This window comes from Manis pentadactyla, chromosome 5 (assembly GCF_030020395.1).
Source record: "Manis pentadactyla isolate mManPen7 chromosome 5, mManPen7.hap1, whole genome shotgun sequence".
Taxonomy (NCBI): Eukaryota; Metazoa; Chordata; class Mammalia; order Pholidota; family Manidae; genus Manis; species Manis pentadactyla.
In genome coordinates this window covers 135,702,979-135,725,570 of record NC_080023.1, presented here as the reverse complement: position 1 = coordinate 135,725,570, position 22,592 = coordinate 135,702,979, and the positions used below count along the sequence as shown (strand labels likewise).

At 42.6% G+C, this 22,592-nt stretch overlaps 1 protein-coding gene across 7 annotated transcripts in view; it reads right to left on the bottom strand.

Moving 5' to 3' along the window:
- KIF16B (kinesin family member 16B) overlaps positions 1 to 22,592 on the bottom strand; it is a 315,843-nt gene that overhangs the window by 75,868 nt on the left and 217,383 nt on the right. For 4 of the 7 annotated variants that reach the window (XM_057502709.1, XM_036892122.2, XM_057502708.1 and 1 more), the window contains exons 18-23: positions 20,047 to 20,079; positions 19,647 to 19,700; positions 16,811 to 18,160; positions 13,093 to 13,242; positions 11,155 to 11,251; positions 10,678 to 10,728 (exon numbers count right to left, since the gene is read on the bottom strand). In XM_057502709.1, coding sequence (XP_057358692.1) covers positions 10,678 to 10,728; positions 11,155 to 11,251; positions 13,093 to 13,242; positions 16,811 to 18,160; positions 19,647 to 19,700; positions 20,047 to 20,079 — 1,735 coding nt within the window. The other 3 variants (XM_036892126.2, XM_057502707.1, XM_036892121.2) reach the window with 3 other exon arrangements.

Genomic DNA, 22,592 nt, shown 5'->3' with positions numbered 1-22,592 from the left:
AAACAGAAAAATCAGAAGAGTATGTCATTCCATCAAATCATTGCTCAATGTGATTTTTAAAAATTACTTTTGAAGTGAATTTTATGAGAAATATAGAATCCTCAAGATTCCAGACTATCTCCTCAACTATGTTTACACTGGACAGGAAGGAAAACTAACATAAATATCTCCAAAATTAATTTTTTTACATGAAAGCAGCTATATTTCAAATATCTTGAGTTTTATAATGGACAAATAAATGTGTGGTGTAGCATATTATATCTCATTATTTGTGGGAGCTTTTAAATTTCTATAGAATTATTTATTATGGGAACAGTCACAGTTTCTCTGCATGTGGCAAAGACTCTCAGACCTGGAAGAGGGGCTGATGACACACTGTAGAAGGACATAAGGGAACATGAACGGCTGTATGTTCAGAAGCACATCTTGCAGCAGATACGATATGGGAAAACATGTAGGATATTTCAAAGCATTTTCAATGTATCGTGGATTGGATCTACTTACAGAGAGATCAGCGTTTAAAATAAGATACAAAGATATATTCCTCTGATAGTTTTTAATGAAATACTACCCAGTGTCAACAAATATGCTATTTTTCTGTTATTGGGAAAACACTATAGTCGGGTCCTCAGCCAAAAGAAGTGAGCTTTGGCTGCATGCTCAATATTCAGATTAGAATCTTCTCCTCCTACTCAGGCTGTCTCCTTCAAAAGGGGCAAATTAAGGAAATTAATAGGAAATGGCATTAACATCCACTCAGATCACTGTCGGCACTGCAGAGGGCACAGAACAGACCAATTCTACAGGGAGTCATCAACATTTCCCCCTAAATACTCTAATTATGTGCCAGATGGTTGAATTCAGTGTATGCTTTAATGATGACAAGGTCAGACCTAAGGACTGCCATCTGATCTCTACAGCCAAGTATCTGAGCTTCGCTTCTGAAATCCAGGCAAACCTAAGTTTTTCTCAGACTTGACACATTCATCATTTCTGCTTTCTCTGTTCCCAGCATACCACTGTTCCAAATCTTTCCTTTTTTTCCACCACACATGCCACAGTGATAGTTCTAATTAGATCTTTTATGAATCATGCACGTTTGCTGCCCGGGCAGTTTGAGAAAGGGGCAGAGATAGTGAGGATGTACCCATTCTCAAATATGAGCCATATTACAAGAAACAGAGAAGAAAGGTGATTAAGTGCAAATTATGAATATGGTAAAGAGCCAAGACATGTTTCTATTCACCTCCAGGAGGTGAAGCCTACCTATGCTGTGAAGGGACCGTCTGCTAATCCCATGCTGTCTTTGAAAGCTGAGTTCACAAAACTGCGTCGGATTATGCTAGGACATGTGGCCACACACGGGTGTACCCGACTGTCCCTGTCAAGGCGAGCACTTAACTACAGCTTGCCATGAATAAGCAAAGATAACCTCATCTCATTCTAAAGTTAATGAAGAACATGCACATCAGGAAACAAAAATAAGGGATTTCAAACAAAGGAGTATTTCTTTAATTTTGGAACATATCTTTAGGTATAAATTACCCAGAAAATGGCAAACTGTGTTGGAAACATGTTTGTGAAATATCTTATTTACCTTTAGTGGCCTTGGGGTAAATCTGAAAGATTTGACTAACACTTCCAATCCATGATTCATACCAGAATAGAATATTGCACCCATAAAGATCTGAGTTGATCAACCTTGTTTCAAAGTTTGGAAATACTGGCTTTCCAATAAATGTTACAACTATTAAAAATGTCACCATCTTTCACTAGATCACAGATGACTGCTCCCTTTAGTGGCTACCATCTCTAGATAACTATTAAATGAATGATTTGAAGAAGACCAAATAATGGGTCTAGTATAACTGAATGAGAACATGGCAACAATTGCTAAATGGCTGTCATTAGCAAACACAGGTATAGATAGGACACTCAGGAGGGAAAATCAGGCAGTCTCCCTTTTAGTTGTGCAATGTCATTGATTAACCACTCAGGAACAGTACCACTCATCTTCATTCACTGATTTTTGCTGAGCGACAGTTTTGGTTCAAGCTGTGCTTAATTCTGAGAACCAGGAGAAATTAAAGTTGAGGGGGAAGTCTCCTTATCAAGCTGCTGTAGAGCATACTGTTTAACCTCCCAGCTGAAGGAGCTACACTGGGTGTACAAGGTTATTTGTACCACATTCATATTACAACTATACCTAGGCTTCTCTTCTGTACGAGCTAACAATGCAGACAGCTAAAAGGATACAGTGGAATTACAGAGAAATTTTAAGGCAGTTTCTTGAAAAGAAAATCAGAGAAGAATAATCTTTAATATCTAGAAAGTCTGAGAAAAAAAACTTGCAAGTCAGAAAAGAATCAACAGTTCTTCCAAATATTCATTCCTAACACAGTCATTCCTAAGAAAAAAACAAAATTAAAAATGTACCCAATATCAAGTATAACTGTGACTGGGAAGTGAGTCTGGCATTGTGTAAAGAATACATGTTCTCAAGTAAGAAGGTCTGGGGTTGAGTTCCAATTCTTAATTAAGTGATCCTTTTTGAGTTAAGTTCCCATGTGGAATAGAGATTGGAGACAACATTCCTCCGTCCCAGGAGGATCACCATGGGGAACCATACATGGGAAAGAGCTCAGCACACTCTAAGTCACAATATAAAGGATTACTGGGATTGTTATTACTATAATCCACTGCATCTTCAGTGACATAATATTTTAACCAGATATTAAAAGAAAAGGTGGGAGGAGGAACCTACAATAGAATATCTTACCTCCTCACCACCTGCATAACTTAGTTCCATTCCTTATAAAGGCCGCTTTAAAAAATTACAAGGTGTATCCTTAGCAAGAGATTGGATGGTGGTGATTTGAAAACTGTTTCAAAAAAAAAAAAAAGGAAAGAAAAGCTATGTAAGAAACAGCAGAGGGACTGAATGGTGTTGGAGGTAAAGAAAGAAAATCAAAGAAGGTGAGAGAGAGAACTGTCTTCTTCGAAGGGCTGTGATTTAATACACATTGTGGAATAGATAGTCAGTTCTGCATGGATGGACAGTTCTAAAGACGGAGATCATAGGAAGGATAGCTAAGGAAAGAATGGCCTAACAATGAGAGTGGTCCCCAAATAAACTGCTTCAAGGCAGAGAGTAATCAGCCCATCTGTGGAGGTGTCAAGCCAAGACAGAATTGGAAAGCGAGTTGAACTAAGTAACTTTAAAGATCCTATGATGTATGTTCTTCCCAGGACCTGAATATTTCTACTAGGGAGAAGCCCTACAAGTTTTTTTTTTAATTTGGTATCATTAATATATAATTACATGAGCAACATTGTGGTTACTAGATTCCCCCCATTATTAGGTCCCCATCACATACCCCATTACAGTCACTGTCCATCAGCATAGTAAGATGCTGTAGAGTCACTACTTGTCTTCCCTGTGCTATACTGCCTTCCCCGTGACCCCCCCAACATTATGTGCGCTAATTGTAATGCCCCTTTTTCCCCCTTATCCCTCCCTTCCCACCCATCCTCCCCAGTCCCTTTCCCTTTGGTAACTGTTAGTCCATTCTTGGGTTCTGAGTCTACTGCTGTTTTGTTCCTTCAGTTTACTTTGTTCTTATACTCCACAGATGAGTGAAATCATTTGGTACTTGTCTTTCTCCACCTAGGCCCTACAAGTTTTATGTGAATTTACTTTCAATAACGTGTTGACATAATACAATTGTGGCACACCCCAGTCCTTCCTCCCTTACGCTAACAGTAGTTGCACGAGTTGTACATATCCATAGTCTTGCGATGGCTTCTTGATGGATGGACTATACAGCCTTGCCCCTTGACTTTGGACTCAGTGTCATGACTTGTGCTGGTCAATGGGATGTTTGCAGACATGATGCATCACCATCTTCTGTGGCTCTGTCATAATTATGCTGGCCACTGCCCCTTCAACAAAGACCCCAAAATGAGCCACATGGAGCAGACCAACCCTAGCTGACCTGAAAAAGCTCTGTAGCCACCTCACCTTACTTACAATCCATCAGTGAGAAATGAAAGCTTTTTTGATTTGCCATTGAAATTGGGGGGGGGGGTTGTTATCTGGCAATAGCTGATTGATATACTATCGATTACAAAAGATATTTAAGGACTGAACCACAATTGTCTAAGATGCATAATGGAGGCTATGTAACCAAGTTAATAAAATGACCTCATTAGAAACTGGTCTAACTAATAAAACTGCTTAACCATCAAAGAAGCATTAATATAAGTGCTCCAATCTATTTATCATTCATAACTTTAAATCATCTTAAAAAAGAATGCAAATAAAAATTACTGTAATTACTACTGCTGAAAGGCATCATAAGTATTCTCTCCAAAGGATGCATATACTTTTTTAAGTAATGAGAATGAAGAGACAAACTGTTCTGGAATGTTTTTCAACAAAGAGTAAATAAATTCACCCTGCCAACCACAAGTCTGTATAATAGGCAGCTGTGAGCAAAATGGATTTTAATCAAATTCAGATGAAATATCACTGTTTCAGAAGCACTCAAAGAGGTATTGTCTAGAATGCATTAACTAGTGCCACAGTGTAAATGTTTATGCGTGTATTACATTGAAAAATGACACATAACAAAATATGTTGGGACATAATATATTTTTTTTCTGATGCAAGAAATCATCACAACTGAGAAGATGTTACAAGGGGCTGGACATGGAGACACACCTGTTCTGTACAGTCATGAGCTCAGAACTCCAGAAGAATGAGCCAGTGGAGCCAGAGGAACGTGGTTAGGATTGAAGTCACAGTGGATAATGGCAGGAACACTATTATTCCACTGGCTTCTACAGTCATCGTGACCACCTTAGCACTTACTTCATGGATAGTAAATCAAATTCTCATATCAGGAACCATATTTGATCTCAAGGTAAAACGCATGCTTAGGTAAGAGAAATGACATGTAAAATCTGAATTGCTGGAGGCTGCTTCTGTTATGTGGTGAGATCTGAATGTAATCCTCACTGTGGCCTACCTGGATCATAAAGCAGATGAAAGAAGTTATAATGAATAATACGATTTTTATGCAGTGCTCATATTTGCTGCATGCTCCATCTATGAATGATATTAAGGACCATAATTTATTACATAGAATTCTGTTTTCTTACTCCTGAGGACAAGCAAGTCTGTCTGTCTAATATTTATCACTCTATTAAAATGTGCTTCTTATGCACTGTTTCCTTTCCGACCACAACATCCCTCTCCTGGCATTTCCATTCTACCCCTGTGCCCTTCATGATCATTAATTCTGTTCTTACCAAGGATGTATGAGAAAATACAGGACAATTTTTTAAATAGTAGTGCAAAATATATTAGCTGAAAAAAGTGAACAAAAAACATGAAAATAAATTAGGAGAAATGTTGTTGGTAAAATATTAGAAGATTATCTGGTTCATTTGAGAATTTTTTTCCACAGTAGATCTACCAGCCAAGAATGTAACAAACTACTATGTTACTGAGGCCCTCATCACAGACTCAAAGAAGAACATGTATGTACGCCTGTGGGTATTGTGGGGATAGGGGGAAGTGACAAAAATGGCTTCCCCTAAAAAAATTTGAATTATATTACCTCAAATAGACAAAAGCCTGCACAGGGCCACCACAGGGCTGCAGCCACCAGTGTGCAGAGTCCAGTGTTCTCACCACTTGCTGCCTTTTCTTTCACTTCCCAGAACCTCAGTGGAGGAAAATGAATAATGAAAATGTAGGATAAGGTAAGTAGCTTGCTGTTTGCTCCTGTGGGGGAAGAGGGAAGTTCTGTACTTCCTGGCCAGAGGGCCAGTAACTTTCTGAATGGGTTAAGCTTTGACACTATCCCATCATTGATCAGCTACAGCATTTATGGTGGACATTATCCAAAGGCCTGACCAGAGCAGAACCTGACCCCTCTGTGCCAGGGCTAAAGTGAATGGAATCGCTGACTCGCTCAACTGCTTCCAACATTCCACGAGCAGCTACCGTGAACTCAGCAAGATCCTGGCTGGAAGTGGAAGCACGTGGGGCGGTGCAGTGAAGAGGTAAGCCTCCTTCCTGCTGAGACTCCGGAGTTCAGTAAAACACACATACCTCAGAGACGGGAGAACACTAGCAGAGCAACCCAGAGTCAGGTGAAATAAAAATAAATACAAAGCGTGTAACCTGATCACCCATAGGAATGTTGAACAGAGGCAGATAAAAAGGAAAGGGTCAGAGGAGAGATTCTGAAGAGCCTAGTCTTAAGCACCTTACAGAGGAGGAGGGCACCTGTCCACCGGATGCCACTTCATGAAGAGAAGCTCTACCTGAGGCCAACCAGGCCATGAGCGCACCCAGAAGGGGGCCTATGCACCGACCAGCTCAGGCCACCAGGAGACCCTGGTCGGAGCTTGTGAGTCAGGAGTCAGGGAAGAGGCTAGAGGGGGGCAGCCAGGGGGAAGCGCTGAGCTCCTTCTGAGGGGACCTGTGTCTGAGAGGACGGCATAGAGAGGCCGTTAAAAAAGTTAGACCTGGAGCTGAAGAGCCTTTTTAGACTGCAAAACAAAAGCTCAGAGAAAGAACTGGCATGTGTGGAAGAGCAGTCACAAGTAACCCAACAAGTAAGAGCTGGAGAGGAAGAGTCAAGAGGTCTGCAAGGAGGTAGGAAAAAGCACTGAGGTGAAGAGGAGGACACTGCGGGGCATGTGGCGCTGTCCCCATTCCGGGTATTACGGGGGGAGCAGGGGTGCATTTTCAATGCCTGGAACCTTCCATGAAGCTGGATGCATCACTAACACACCCTGCTACGGAGCTGTCCTAATCATAGTCAGAACGAGGGATGTAAAGGAAGGTCACTGCCAGAAGGCACTCTTTTTCAGGCAGCACAAAATGAGCCTGCCAAGTCCAGCACAGACATGTTCCAAGCCACTGTCCTCTAAGTCTACATGAAGCCAAAAACAATCAGAAATGCTTACTCACCCCACAAATAATGAGGCAGACCCTAATCTACATGGCTGAGGTTCAAGAAAATGAAGCAAGGTGGTTGATAAAGATCTTTTATCAGTGTCTGCTAGCACCTATTTTTATTGTAGATACTTAAAATATTTTCGATTTTAGAGTTCTGAATGTTTCCAGTTTCAATTAGCTAGTCCTTCAATGACTTTACAATGTTCATTTTATTAAAAACTCAAAAAATATGTAGAGTATTTTTACAAATCTCCTCCCTAGAGCCTTGTCAGATGTGATATTAGCCACAGAGCCTCATCCTGAGAATTAAGGGTCAGTTTCCAGACATCCGGTGCCACGTTCTGATCACCCCAAAGATACAGCGTGCTGGTGAGTAGCCGCACATTCTGGGCCTCTTCCGAGTGCTTGGGTGGACAGTCTCTTGAATCTGATGGAAGTCTGAGTTTTTGTATGAAGACAAGTTCCACAGTTGGTAAGGTTTTCTTCTCTGGAACAACGACACACCTGAGTTCACTGAGAGCATGGCATTTGATCACATCAAACTGTGTCCGTGGAGTTGGTGTGTTTAGACACCGAGCATGGGGATGGAACACTCGATCTTCCCTCACAAGGGCGATGTGGGTGTTCAGAAGCACTAGTGACTGGCAGTGGTTGTGGCCTGAGTCACCCAGGACTCTGACGGTTGTGTAGAGCAGTAATTGAACCTCTGCCAGAGAGGGAATGTTGATTTCCATATTTCCATGAAGAAAGTAAATCATGTCAACCAAGGTTTGCTGGAATTTAGAAGACAACCGAACTCCATTTGCTAAAATGACATCAGGGATTTGTGCTTTCCAATCAAGAGAAAGCTGGACCAGATCTTGCTGGAACAAAGGGTGATTGGTGCAAGCAGCAGCTTCAGACTCAGGCATCAGGACACACAGGAGGTCACAGCATATCTGCTGACAGAGGTTTTTGTTGTAACTAAATACAGTGAGCAAGAGACTCTCTGTAGAGCCCAGGAATCGAATGCTCTGTCCACCAAAGCCAACTTGAATCTCCTCTAGCCTGCAGAGAGGCAGAGCATGAAAAATGCCCAGTGAACCAAGGGGATTATCTGACAGAACCAAAGCATATAAAGTTGAACGAAGTAGCAGTAAGCATGCTGGTTGGGGGTCAGGCTCCGTGCAGTTAGCAACAGCCAGCCAGTAAACCCCTTTGACTTCATTAATGTCACCCAGAAGTTCTGGTAGGCAGCCAGCCACCTGCTCAAGAAAGTCTTGCAGAGGGCACTCCTGAAGTTTCAACACTTGATCTGGGAACTGCACAAGGATCTGCTTAAATGCAGAGATCCTTCCAGCACCTTTGTGTTCAAGATGGAAAACAGAGTTCAACCAGGGAGCTGGTGAGTCTGCAGCTGCAGAGGCAGGAGGACGGCCTGGTGCTCTGTAAGGCCCCGTGCTCTCTGCCAGCCTAATGGCCCCGGCCTCCCTGCTGTTACTGCCGCCACCCTGAGCTTCTCTGGGAAAAAAAGGGGACTCTGGGGACACCCTGCCCAGGGATAAGTGCTTCAGGAATGGCAGTCTTCTGATGAATGTTGTTACATGGGAGGTGAGCCCGCTGGGCTCACACAGGCCTCCCACGTGCCTGACTTGCCGCATCACCTCTGCACCAGCCTGCAGCATGTGACTGCCGGTATCTTCACAAAGGCCTGAGAACCTGTGGTAAAAATATCCCAATCCACTGCCTTTCTCTGTCCTGATATTTACCAGTGACTCTGGAGTGCTGGCCTTCTTTGCAGCTAGCTTGTTCTCAGCTTGCTGTTTGCTACAAAATTCTGAGGCTGATGCACCCTGAGGAGCACCACTGGATGCACTCTCCTTCCTAGAAACATTTTCAGGCAGAACAAAACAAAGGAACTCACTCTGCCTGGTCTGCGTGCTTTCACTACTTATAGACGCTCCTTGGGCTGGCTGCTGCAGCCAAGTCCAGCTGGACTTGATTCCCAGGATGTGCTCATCTTCATGAGTCACTGGCTCGCTGACAGGTTCTGACTGATGCTGACAATGGTCTGCATTCCTGGTTCTGCTTTTGTTAAAAGAAGAGCTTTGAGGGAGACTGAAACACTTAGGTTGAAAATCACCCACGTGCTCAGGGTGACTGTATTTGCAATCGCTACTAAGCAACACCTCACGTCCTGAGGGTGGCTCCCTTTGCAGATGGGTTCCCTCTTGTGATGCCGAGAAGGGAGCTGTAGGGCCTGAGATGCTCTGTGTCATGGAATGACTCTGGGGGTTGTTCTGATCCACCTCCCTCCTCTCCTCTCTGCTGGAAGTGCCAGTAACATCTCTGGGCAGCAGCCAAGCAAGGTACCTTTTCTGTTCAAGATGTCAAAATAGTTGAAATGGGTATGTGATAGCACCTTTGCGAGTCTTTAGCATATGAAGATTCTTGCAGTCATTGGTTTCACCATGCGGATTAATTCAGAGATTATACTGAAAGTCTAAGCCACTCACATTGATTGATACATGATTTAAGAACAGATGATCCAATTCACAGCAGAACATCAATTTCCATATTACATATCTTACCAATCTCCAAGGATTTTGACAGAAATAGGTCATATGGGATTTATCCACAGTATCCATTTCTTGGTCTAATATTTCAGTTATGCTAAAATAAATCCAAAAACCTCTGATTCCATTTTCAAAAGGTCAAATTTAGTTGTGAAAATATGTCTGTGGCCATATATCCAAAACATAAATGTAATCAGAGCATACTTAATGAAAATCAGATGAGATCAAAAGAAATTGACAAGTGTTCAAACCCCAGTCATGTTTCTCTTGCCACATGGTTCATTTCATGGGAATCCTGTTATATCTGCCCCAGTTAGACTTGTTATTACTGTTACCTACAACCAGCACCAGGGAAGGCTTACTTCATGCCTTCTACAGGCCAGGGACTATGGACACAAAGAAATGAAAGTCGAGTTCCTGCTCTTCAAGGGTTGTCTGCTAAGGAGATGGATGTCCAGAGGGAAACAATGTCATTATTGATGCTTGGAACAGGGTGCTTGCCGGTGGCCAAAGCCTCCTGTGGGACAGCCACCACCTCACCTCATGTTCTCTGTTCAGGAATATATGGGCACCTTCTGTAAAATTCCTTCCAGCTGGTAATTTTGGGTTTTTGTTTTTTAATTTAGGAATGTATGGGCAATACAAGCCCTTCAGTGGAGGAAAATACAAGTAAAACCTTACAAATCATATGCCCAAATAAACCTTGGTTTGACAATCCACTGAAGAAATAAGCTAATCAACCAAGGGTATTTCCTTTGTACCCCTGCCAACTCACGGTCTGCGTAACAAGCAGGGTTTTTAAAACATCCAGAAGACTCAGTTTCATTTCCAAACCCCATTTCTGATTCTGAATATGTAATTCTGCCTTTTAAATGCAGACCAAGGGAAAGGATACTGTTACAAATGAAAACCTGGGCGAAGGGCCTCCACCACCACTACATGCCATTCAAGTGAAGTCAAAGCAGTTTTCAACCTGCAGGATTACCTTTGATTTTAAGTCCATATAATAGCTTGCCTTCCCTATTAGCCATTAATCTCACTGGGACTTTAAAATTCTAATTATGCAACTAAACATTAAGAAAATTTAATCACATGAGCATGTTATAATTTAAGGCAACCCTATCAATCTGAAAAATCATTACCTACCTCATATTTTAGCTTACGTTGAATGGTGCCATTGTAAAGTTTCTCATTATCCTGAAAAGAAAATAAAAAGCCCTCTATATCAAATTATAGCATGTTCATACAGGGAAAAGAAACTGATTTGATTAGAAATATTCATGGGACCCAAAAATTATAAAGAAACACACTTATTCAACAATGACAACCCTTTTATAGAATTAATATTCCCAAGGTAAACACGACTCTATCGATCCATCTGCCTGAAGAGGACTAAACCATTTATTCCTAATCCTGAAATTCTGAAAATTTTAGAATAAATATACTCTTGAATCAATCCTATTTACAAACTGTTAAGCTCCACCCAAGCAACATTTAATTCTTCTAGAACATCTCACTTCTCAGTTTTCTCACTGAGAAGTAGTAATGAGAGTCCACCATCATCACTACCGAACTGAAAGGCCTCGAGAACAAATGACTGTAGCCCAGGGTCACGCAGCTCACCTTCATCGCATCTGCAGGGGTGTGGCTGTCATCGCCAGGAATGAGGTACAGGCCCTGAAGTCGCCTCTGGACTTCCTCTTCAATGTAAGCGTTGATCCTGGAACAGTGGGATAGGGGCACTTAACACTTCCATCTCGCAGGCCATCTGAGATGATTTCTCCACTATGCCCTTCCCAACAGAGAGCTTTCTCATTCTGAATATCAAACATTAACAGCTTGGGGCCTTAGATGTTTTTCTACTTTCTAAGAAATCTAGTGCCATGTGTTCACTATCTGAGTTTTCCCCAAATGACAGAACTGGACAAATAATGGCATCTTGGGGACAGAAGGGAAACTAAGTGGTTCCATCCAAATGGCTCCTGGACTTCCTCAATGGAAGCCCAGCCACAGGGCAGGGGAGAACCATAGCCCAGGCTGCTGAAGGCTCCAAAGGCCCTAAGACTCACTCTGAGACCCAGCACTTCACTCACAGATCCTTGGTTCGCTCACACAGTAAACAGTGATAACTATCTCTCAGAAGGCAAAGCCATTTACAGGAGGATTAAAAGAAAAAAAAAAAGAAGTAGACTCAACCTCTATGAATGCTCACTATTCCAGTGGGGCAATGGCTTGCATTATTCCTGATCTGTCATCTCTCTCCAGGTCTCTACCTTCCAAAATACCTGGCACAGGGCCCAGACAGTGGATGCCAGAAAGAGTTGACTCTTGAGTCAGTTGTCAGTGGAGTATCTGCTATGCCACAGAATGTATGTGAAACTGTACAAAGTACAAGCATCACCCAGGGAAGCCAGGGAGACAGAAGAATTATAGCTCCAGGTTGCAATTACTCTAGTGGCTCAGGCTGTCTAAATGGAAGGCTTACTCAGTTCTAGGTTCTCTCCCCAAGTTCTACAGACAGTGATTAAATGGATCATTAAAAATGAACTGTTTTGCATGTTTACATGTTACCATACTAAAAAAGAAATCTGCTTTCACGTTTCTAAGCATATGCATAGTCCTATAAACATTTCTGTACTGCTGACCATGGCTAAATGATTTTCTGAATGCTAGGTAAAGAGATTAATATTTAAGGTATAATAGCCCAAAAGAATGGAGTTACAGTAATAAAATGCAGTATTGGCCTCTCAGTATTGAAAAGAAAATTATGTACAGTTGAACCTGAGCCAAGGCCACTCTTGAATGAATTATTTCCTAGACCTTTACTTAAATATTAAACACAGAAGATGCAGACCTAGACTCAAAGGCCTACAGAGGCTCGTGCCATTCTGAATACATTTGGATATCCAAATACACATTGCCTGATACCCAGGGCTCTCGGGACTGCCTGATTTGAAATGTCCCCATAACATAGGTGGGGTTGAAGGAAATATTTCCAGTTTCTTACAGGCAAAGAATAATTAAGTCAATTTATCTGAAAGCTCTAAGCCACAGAGCAATTTACAATGCCACTCACACTGAAAACCATTTTACTATATAGTAACATCAGAGATACATTTATGCTATTCATGATCATTCTGAATATACCGGCACAGTTTACATAACAGTCATCATCTATCTGTAATCAGTGACTTCCTTAACTGTCAGCATGAGGCCCTTCTTGGTGTGATCCAATTAACTCTACTTCTTTGTTTTTCCCATGCTGGCCGTGCATCATTCCTTTCTGGATGAGCTGGTTTCCCTGTGCGTTTTAACTTTATCTTCTCACACAAACCACTTGCCCCAGCATTCCTTAGAGCTGGCTGGCCAGTTTCCAGGTCTGCGGTTCACTCCAAATGGTACCTCACCCCACCAGGCAGCAGAGACAAAGCACATCTCAGACCCATATTATTTGTCTCCTTTCATAGATCCTTCCAGATGCAAACTGGATAATATGAAATATACACTGAGTCATGAAATCACATCAGAATGTGGGCATGACATCAGTTTAATGTCCAGTACCTGGCATCCATCAGAGGGACTGGGTGAGGCTTTTCAGCACTAGATGACAAGCTGGAAGAATCGGTCTTCGCCTCCAAGGTCTCATGATTACCTTTTTGAACATCATCAACCTCACAGATCTTCTTCAACTGTTGTATTTCATGTTCTAACCTACAGAGATAGGAGGTGCATGAATTCATTCATTAACCATATTTCCTGAGCATTTGCACTGGGTGGGAAATTGTTCTAGAAACAGTGGGGATCCAGAAAAAAACACTTTTGCAAAGAGTTTTACCTTCTAGTAGAAAAGGGGCCACCTACCTTTAAGCCAAAGCAATAAAGTGATAATGGGCCACAAGAGGGGTTCAGAACAAATGCTGCAGGTGTCTAAAAGTCAGAAAGAGTCCTACTAACAAGGGCAAACATATTCCCATCATGCTCCACACCAGTCCTCAGAGGCAGGTGGGCATGTTCTAAGATGGCTCCCCCTGCTTCAACAAAATGGTTGTGGACTGTACATGAGGGTCACACTAAATATTGTTTGACAAAGGAAATCTATGCTTTAAAGAGTTTTTAAAAGCTGCCAATCTAGGAGGACCTTCATGGTCTGAGCAGTTCTGAGTCTTCAGAGGCCAGTAGGAATTTGGGCATTTGGAGAAGATGGTAGAAGTTTCTCCAGGTTCAGACACCAGTATGAACAAAAGGGGTAAGTCACAGGAACCAGGGACCCACCCCTGGCTAAGGCAGAGGGAGTGGGAAAGGGAAGCAAAAGAGACCTAGGAAAGCAGGCTGCATATCTAGAGATTATAAAAACCACATAGTGTAGAACCAAGCACTTATTTCCAGTGATAAATGACACATCTAATAGGAGGTCAAAAGTGTGCAAAACCATTCTCCCACTGGCCCAGGTACATTTGAATCCAGGCCATCAGGGTAGAGAGCCAAGTTTACCAGTAAACTGGCCCAGGGAATACAAGACCTAGCTAGGGACTAGAGCCTACTTACTGTATGAACTTAGGGAAGTTAGTGAAATCCGGGTCTCAATATTTTCATGTCTCAAACGAAAGTCAACTAGTCTCTCCAAATTCCATTAGCTCCAAGATTCAGAGATTCTAGCTTCGATGCTGACACACCATGAAACTGCCAGTTCACTGAGGTCACCAGCAGCAATTCTGACTGTCCTGAGCATGAAAGCCGAGTTCTCAACCACAGAAATGTGATTTCAAGGTCACCAGGGTCAACACTCACGGGTGCCACAGGTGGCGATGCCCAGCTTAACTCAGCCCTCATTTGTCCACTGATTATCAAGTGCTGACGGAACACCAACTTGCAGATTATGTAGAGTTTTCAAAGGAGGAGGGAGTAAGTATGAAAGAGTGGTATTAGGGGCCTGGTGGTGGCAATATGAACATAGGCTCAGAGATGGTAGGGAAAATGAGCAAATATGATTTCCAATTGTTTGTAATTGAGGTGACACCTAGTAGAGTTGTTCAGACATCCTTCAGGGCTGGGGCAGTAGAACACTCCACAGAGCAAAGGGGATGAACTGGAGCCCTGAAGGCTGAATGGGATTTCTACGGCAGCCAGGGAAAAGCAGGGCACCCCAAGAAAGGTTTGCAGTGAACACGAAGAAACAGCCTGCCAGGGCTGCCACTCTATGGTCAGCGTGCAAGAGGACAGCCCGGCTAGAGCTGAGCGATGACGAGACCTGGATTTGGATGGTAGCCCTGTCACTACCTAACTGTGTGACACTTGTCCCCAGTGGTTAAATAAGCATGGAAAAGATGACAGAAATGGTCTAAATCTTGTTCATAAAGCAACCAACAGGGAAAGCCAAGTTCAGTGCACTGTCATCCAATCTACTTCCACATGAATTTAAAATTTCACCATTACAGAATTTCACAAGCGGTAAAATCTGATTCCACGGCAGGCCCTGGTGCAGCCATAAGAACCCAGGGAGATAATAAGACACAAACCCAGCACCCCCAGAGAGATGCAGGAGCATCACAGCCAGAGCTCAGAATTTGTTGGCTTGGATTGGGTCTTAGCAAAATCTGCTCCTATCAAAACACATGAAGCTAAAAGCCTCCTCTGCATGGCTTCTACAGAAACGCAGATGTGAGGAAATTATGTCCATGGAAATCACAATACTGTATCTGCTATAATTAATACTAAGTGGCCAGGGAGGGAGCTGGTTGACAAAAGGCAGAGACAGCATGCTGCAAGGTCCCGCTGTGTTTTACTGCACACTGAGGATAGGAATTGAGAGCCTGCCCTCTACCACTTTCAATTTCCTGGGGCTGGAGCTTTGTCCAGCCATTTCACTTACATAACATGCCTGCAGTAATTTTCTTAAATCTTCAACCTATTTCTCTTAAGTAATAGCATTACAGTTTCTGATTGTTATTTACTGCTGTTTTGCCTGAGGATTACTAGGGAGCGAAGGTAAACAGAACCCACAGTATATGCCAATCACTTGAAAGGAGGTTGTCCTGCCCTTTTTGAGCAAGATGATGGATGGAGGCTCCAGCCACACCTCACAGGAGGTCTTGCCTTTTCCTCAGCATCGATCCCCGGCCTCTGCCAATGTCAAGCTGGGCTCCCAGAGGCCTGCAGACTGGGCTTCTCTTGCAGGTGGGAGGTTTGCTGGGAGGGGCTTTCCAACCTGGACTTCAGTTAAGCTCTTGGCTGACCAAAGGGTCTAGAGAGCTAAAGAAAACACTAGTGACTCCTATCTCATCCCCCCTTCCTGTGAGGCTGCGTGCAGCTTGGCCCAAAGACGGACTTGCCCGCTGGAGCCAGCTAGGCAGGAAGGGTCTGGGCCAGGGCACACGCCCCTGGTAGGACAACAGACCAACTGATGCCTGCGCTCCAGGAGGCCATCAGCCTTTCTGGGAGCCTCAGCATCACATCTGCAGAGCCACCAGGGAAGCGTTCTAGAATTCACATCCATACTCATTTGAGAACCGACTGCGTGGGACGCAAGGTGACAGAACAGATGATATTCTTTCTTTACTATAGGGCTAGTTCCTAGTTGTGTTTTCCTGACTCCTTGTGTCAATAACCCCCCACCGCACATCCTCCAACAGGCCGCTGAGCTCAGAGTCACCTGGAGCGCTTTGCTGGGTTGGTTGTTTATTTTTTAACACAGAATCCTGGGGCGTCCCCTCAAATCCTGTGAATCAGTAGGGGTAGGGAGGACCGTCTTTCAGTTCCCTGCGGGGTGTGGAAATCAGCACACACCAGGCAGTCTGGGAACAAGGGAGGCTGAGGAAAAGCTGTTCAGTCGCTGGTGAGGAAAGAGGTTCCAAGAGAGGAAAAGAGCTGAGGACAAGCTGTGGAGGAGGAAACAGAGGAAAGGAGGAAGAAGGGCCAGGAAAAAGGGAACAGGAGTTGGGGGGTTGCGGAACAGCAGGGAGGGACACAGCAAGGCTGGGAGTGTTCTGTCCTCCCTACATATGAAATACTAAAACACGCATTCTGCAGGCTGGTGGGGTAATGACAAGGGCTTTAGTCTTGTTTGTGCTACTACAGGCCAAGGATTCTAAAATGAGGAACCTACAGAGAGAGAAAGGAATGTTTCAGGGTACTTGAAATAAGCATTTGCTGGTGCATTCGAGGGGAAAAAAAGGAGAAATAATTACTTTTCAAAAAGACAGTGAGAGGCACACTGAGGGGCAGAGAACCTGAGATCATTTGGCACCCACGGCCCGCCAGCTTCCCTGGGGGTGTGGCTCACCTCTGCCGGTCCTTCTCCAGGGCCTCCTGCTCTGCCTCCAGGCTGACCTGGAGCCCCGCCTGCCCGCTGCCATCCCCATGCAGAGTGGCCAGCTTCTGCCTCTGCTCTTGGATCTCCAGACCCAGGGTGGAGCGCCTCTGCAGGGCCCAGTGCCTCCTCTCCAGCCTGGCCACGGCCCGCTCCAGCGCCTCTCTCTGCTGCTTCTCCCGTGATTCCAGAATCTCCTTCTCCTTTTTCCTCACTTTTTCTTCCTGACGTGCAACATTGGCAGTGAATTCAAAGGTGGCTTGGAGCTTCTGCAGCTGGCTGGCGTTGGCTTGGTACTGCGCAAGCTGCTCTTGCTTCTCTTCCATTTCTTTCTCCACGTGGTAAAGAGTATTATCTAAGCCAAGAGGGCCTCCGTCAAGAATTTCAAAGGCTCTCTGCTTTTCTTCTAATAGAGCTGGCAAGTGATTCTGCAGGAGGTACTGGAGCTGGCGCTCCTTATATTGCAGCCTAGACTCTGTCGGCTTTATCTTCTCCAAACCCTGAGTCATCTGGGTGAGGCTATCATCATTTCTTTCCAGCAACCTAAATTCTTCTTCATTTTCTGATTTTAAGTGCTCTAGGAATTCCCGTTCTTCTTCAAGTTCTTTTTCCAGGAGGTCCTTCTGCTGAGCCAGGTCCTTCTCTAAGTTGGCTAGCTTGACCAGCTGTCTGCTCTTGAACTCGAGGAAGTGCAGCTGAGCCCTTTCCAGCTCCTCGGTGTCCTCGTCCCCCTCAGCCCCGGCCTCCTTGGCCCGCAGCAGGGCCTCCCTAATGCCCTCCAGGTCCCGCCTCTCCTCCTCCACCCGCTGTACCTCCCCTCGCTGGAGGAGCCGGATCAAATCCTGCTTCTCCCGGAGCTGCTCCTCCAGATGGGCCACGAGCATGACCTGCTCCTTTTCTTGCTCCTCCAGTCTCTTTTTTTCCAATTCAAGCTTGGCATACTGCTCTTCTTTTTCCCTTTTGAGCTGGTCCAGTTCTCGAAATATCTGAATCTTCTCAGCCTCCTCATTGCTGCTGAGCTCCTGCAGCCGCTGGAGTTCCTCCTGGACACGGAGAAAGCTCTCTTCTTCCTGCCTCTTCTTCTGCAGCTCAATCTCCCGCTGCTCCCTCAGCCTTTCCTCCTCGAACTTTTCCTTCTCCGCAAGCAGGTCCTTCATCTTGCTCTCGATGTGGAAGCTGCGGCGCTGGAGGCTCTCCTCCTGCTTGCGGATCTGGCGCTGGACGATTTCCGTCTCCTTGCGCTGAGTCTCCACCTCCTGCTGCATCCGCTCCAGCTCTGCCTTATCTGATTTTTGCTTTTCCTCCATTTCTTCTATGAGTTTCCTGAAATCAAAATGTTGACTCATCATTTTCTGATGACTATGTCCAAAAGTGGCTCTAACTTGTCTCTACTACAATGTTCTGGTGAACACACAACATAAAAGCAAACCCTTCATTAAAATAAAAGAGAAGCCACTTTCCTTTTAATTCCAGCAGCATGCTGTTTAATTTTTCTTACTCTGTAACTGTCTAACATATTTGCCTGATCTCCTGAAGTACCCTCTGATATCATTTATTTGCACAGTCTATAAGCATAATGTGTTATGCATGATATAATTTTAAAAGCCCCCTGAGCTCAAAGAGAAAGATCCATGCCCAATTTAAATTTAAATGTGAATAATTTTATTCAGCCCAATGGCTAAAACTCAACAGAAATTCAGTTACAAAATGACATTAAATAAAGATGCTTATGCTGTCCTCAACTCACTGGGGTCAAATATCAAAGTCAAGATAATTGACAATATATCATTCCAGCTCAAATAACTACATGGTGTTCAGCATTTAATCACTAGTTTAGGACAAATGATAATCACTAAATGGCCCAAAATATTCGTTTATTAATGGATAACATTGAAAATAATGGGAGTCTCTATCAAAATGCTTAAATGCATAATTCTGGAGGTTACATGTCATGTTTTATCTTAGAGAACAATCCCTACTAGGGGCTAAACCAGTGTTTTGAGGTTGGAATGTCCTCCAAAACAAGAACATGGGTTATGTAACTGTATCTATATATAATCTCCATATCCTGACCACCAAAGATCTAGTCATAGATGCTGCAAACTAAACAAATTAATCTGTAACATCTAAATTTCAGATTCTAGAAAATAAACAGCCAGTTCATAGATTTTTCTATTGTCTTAGCTTCTACTCCAGTATCTATTCTAGGTGTATTTCTTGGCTTGTTAAATAAGACAGGAAAAAAAAAAAAGAAAACAGAGTTTTATCAAAGAATTATATTCAGAACATATAAAAAATACTCTCTAAATAAATTAAACACACACACACACACACACACACACACACAAGAAAAGTGAGCAAAGGATAAGAAGAGAATTACAGAAGGAAAAATACAAATGGCCAAACAACATAAAGAGAGATGTTTAAAAGGGGGAGAGGCATAAAGAAGGGGAATTGTCATTCTTTGTTGGCTTTTTTGAAACTCAGGGGATATTATTATGGAAGATATACTTTCAAGTGAAATTTAAGCAAGTATATATTTGGTGAATTAAATTGAATGAATACATTAAATTGGCCTACTGACACTAGTCCCCTCTTCTCACAAGTATTTGAAGATGAACTTTTAAAACATTCAAACATGAAGTAAAACTAACCAGCCAAAGAGAAAGGCCCTACAGTCATTAGGTAGGTAAACAACAGCCAAGAGAGCAGAGGGAAGAATTGAGGGACACAGATGAAATCAATCTAGGATATTAACACAGGAATCCAGACTACAGTGGTATTAAAACTTGTAACCCATGTGGCTTACCTTTTACTTTCTAATTTCTCAAGTTCTTCACGCTGTTGCCGCTCAAATTCAAGTCTTAATAAAATCAAATAAAAATGAGTCAATTTTCTGAAAGAACTTTCTGCCTCTAAATCTCAGTATATAGTTACATATTACAATGAGTATCAATATTTCTAGTAATATTTTCAATTACTATGGATTAGCAAGTTTAAAATGTATTCTTTGTCTATGACTGATTAGAAATTAGACATACTTTTGGATGCTTGAATTTAGGCTGTAAAGAACATATTTTACTTGAAGGAAAACAGACAAAATAGCAATGTGTTGAAAAAGCATAGTTACAGGAGACTTCTAACTGATAAGCATGCCTACACCATGCAGCTTAGTCACTGATGAGCATATAAAAATGGAGAATCTCTACCTTAGACAGATGGGTCCTTTTATAGGGAAAAGACTGCCAGGGAGGTAGAGAGAAAGAGCAAATACATCAATTAAGAAAATAACTGGGGGAAAACATTAGGAGAAAGCAGTAGGTACATAAAAGCCAATAGCCATGCACAAATTGAAACTTTTAAAAAAATAAATACATTTCCCAACAATTTCTTGAAGCAAACACTCCAAAGACTTAGCTCTGTTACGTTATGCACACTTCCCAAGATAATTATATCACCAATAATAAGAACGAACAGTAGTCAAGTTCATATTTTTACTACTTTCTAGTTAGTTTCACTAGTTGTTCAGACCCTCCTGTAATTAGTAGTTATATGACACAGGAGTTATTCGGGCATACAACAGATCATGAACAGATTTATAACAGTGGTAGCAAAATGAAGAGTGCTAGGACATGGGAAATTTTAGAATAATTCATTAACATACTGACAACAAAAGTTGATTTTTTTCTCAAATATAAGATTAAATTACTGCAAAATTACACTATTTCTATTAAACAGCATGAATTCTTGAACTTACACATTTTCCTTTGTGGTAGATGGCAGATGCAGTTAAGAAACTGAACTATGGAAGAATTCATCATGAATTGTTTTCCTTGGATAATATGCAATTCTAGACGGGTAACTGTTACCTTTATAATCAGCTAAGTAGTAATTTCAAGTAGATATGTTACAAATTTAATTTGGGCTAATATGAGAGTAAGATGTGTGCTGGCTTTTATAAATAGAACCAGGTGCTTTACTGACTGATTTACACTTGTTAGCTTATTTTGTCTTCCCAGTAAATCCTTAGGATAGCCAACAGTATCTCCACTTTATGGGTGAGGAACCCAAAGCTCAGATACATGAATTTGTCAAAGGTCATAATTATTAGATTTGGTTGAGCCAGGATTTGAACCCATAACATCCTCAATTACACCCTTCCAAAATGTCCTCAATTAATTTGTTTTATGAGCAATGCTCAAATTTGTGATATACAGTAGAAGTATTAAGCCCTTCATTCAAACTTGTCATTCAGAATTGTATTTATCCTCCTACCAAATGAAAATAACCTGTTGACTATAGGCATCACCACCCATGAGAAATAAATCACATAAATATACATAAAAGATATTTGCCAGCACATACATCATTACATTAAGTAGGTATAGGGCTTCATTAAAGTTCACATATAGTTGTTCTCTTCTATAAAACAATAAATAGAACCTTGGGAATGACTCCTAGTAGATATTTTTAGACTTTGGTACAGTTAATCTTTCTAAATATGTTCACATAGTCAAAAAGAATCACTGGATAAGACACTTTCAAAACGAGAATTTCCCTAAAAGACCTTTTGTCTCTATTTTTATTTTCTATGAACGATAGCTCAATGTGACCATCAAGGAGACACTGTTCTGATGTCACAGTGCATGGTCATAAGCCAAATGCTACTCAGAGAGTTGGGAGATCCAGATTCAGATGAAAATTTATCACCTGAGGACTGTTTGCAGCACATAGGCACTGGGCTGGGCACTCAGCATGCAATAGCCTCTCTTTGTTCTCCCAGCCCTAGCAGGCTGAAGCATTTCTCATCCCTATTCTACAGAACAGGAAACTTAGGCTTGGAGCAGGTGAGTAGCAGAGGGAGGATCTGAATTCAAATTTGCACTAAAATCTGTGCTGCCAGCCACTACAATCGGTGCTAAGGAGCTTGTGGTCTCAAGTCATAAAATGTGAGTTTTAATATCACTCTTATTGTGACACTCTCAGCACCTACTTTTTCAACTGAGCACAGTGTCAGGCACTACACTAGGCACAGGTGATACCACAGTCTGCAAGGGGGATGTGGTCCCTGCCCCATCGATCTAACAGTCAGTAAGTGACAGTTGAACACATGGGGTGCACCAGTGAGTCACCGGCCAGGACTGAGGAAGGATAGTGTTATACAGGGTAGGATACTGATCGCAGAATTTTGTAGTACCTAGAATTAAGGCAAGCTTCCTGAAAAAACCTGTATGTAGGTTGTGCCATTATCCCTCATGCATGATATAGAAACGCAAAAGAAATTCGATAAAATCAGACCTTGGATTGCTAGTGGAGAAGTGGCAAGACATGAGTTCAACAGGACAAGAGAAGCAAGAGATGGTAAGTTCTATTAAGGACTCTGAACTTGATCCTAAGATGGTGGCAAAAAGAATGTGTCTTGGCACAGTGCTGTGGAGAGCAGATGAATGGGAGCAAAGTGAGAAGCCAAGGAACAGATACAGGCGCTGCTGCAGGAGGGGTAGTCAGAGGGTTGCAGCAGGGATGACCACAGTGAAGAAAGGAGGATGTCTTCTGATATACAGGAAGTTGAACTGACAAAATTGAAAACTGGATGAATTTTATTAGGAGATGTGATGAGAAAGGAAGAGTTAAAGGTGACCCATGGGTTCTGGTCAGGTTACATAGGAGATGGGGTGGGGGGGCAGAACTTGATTGCCAACAGGCTCAGCCAAGAGGTCAGCAGGTCCGAATGCAAATTCTAGTGGTTGTGAGA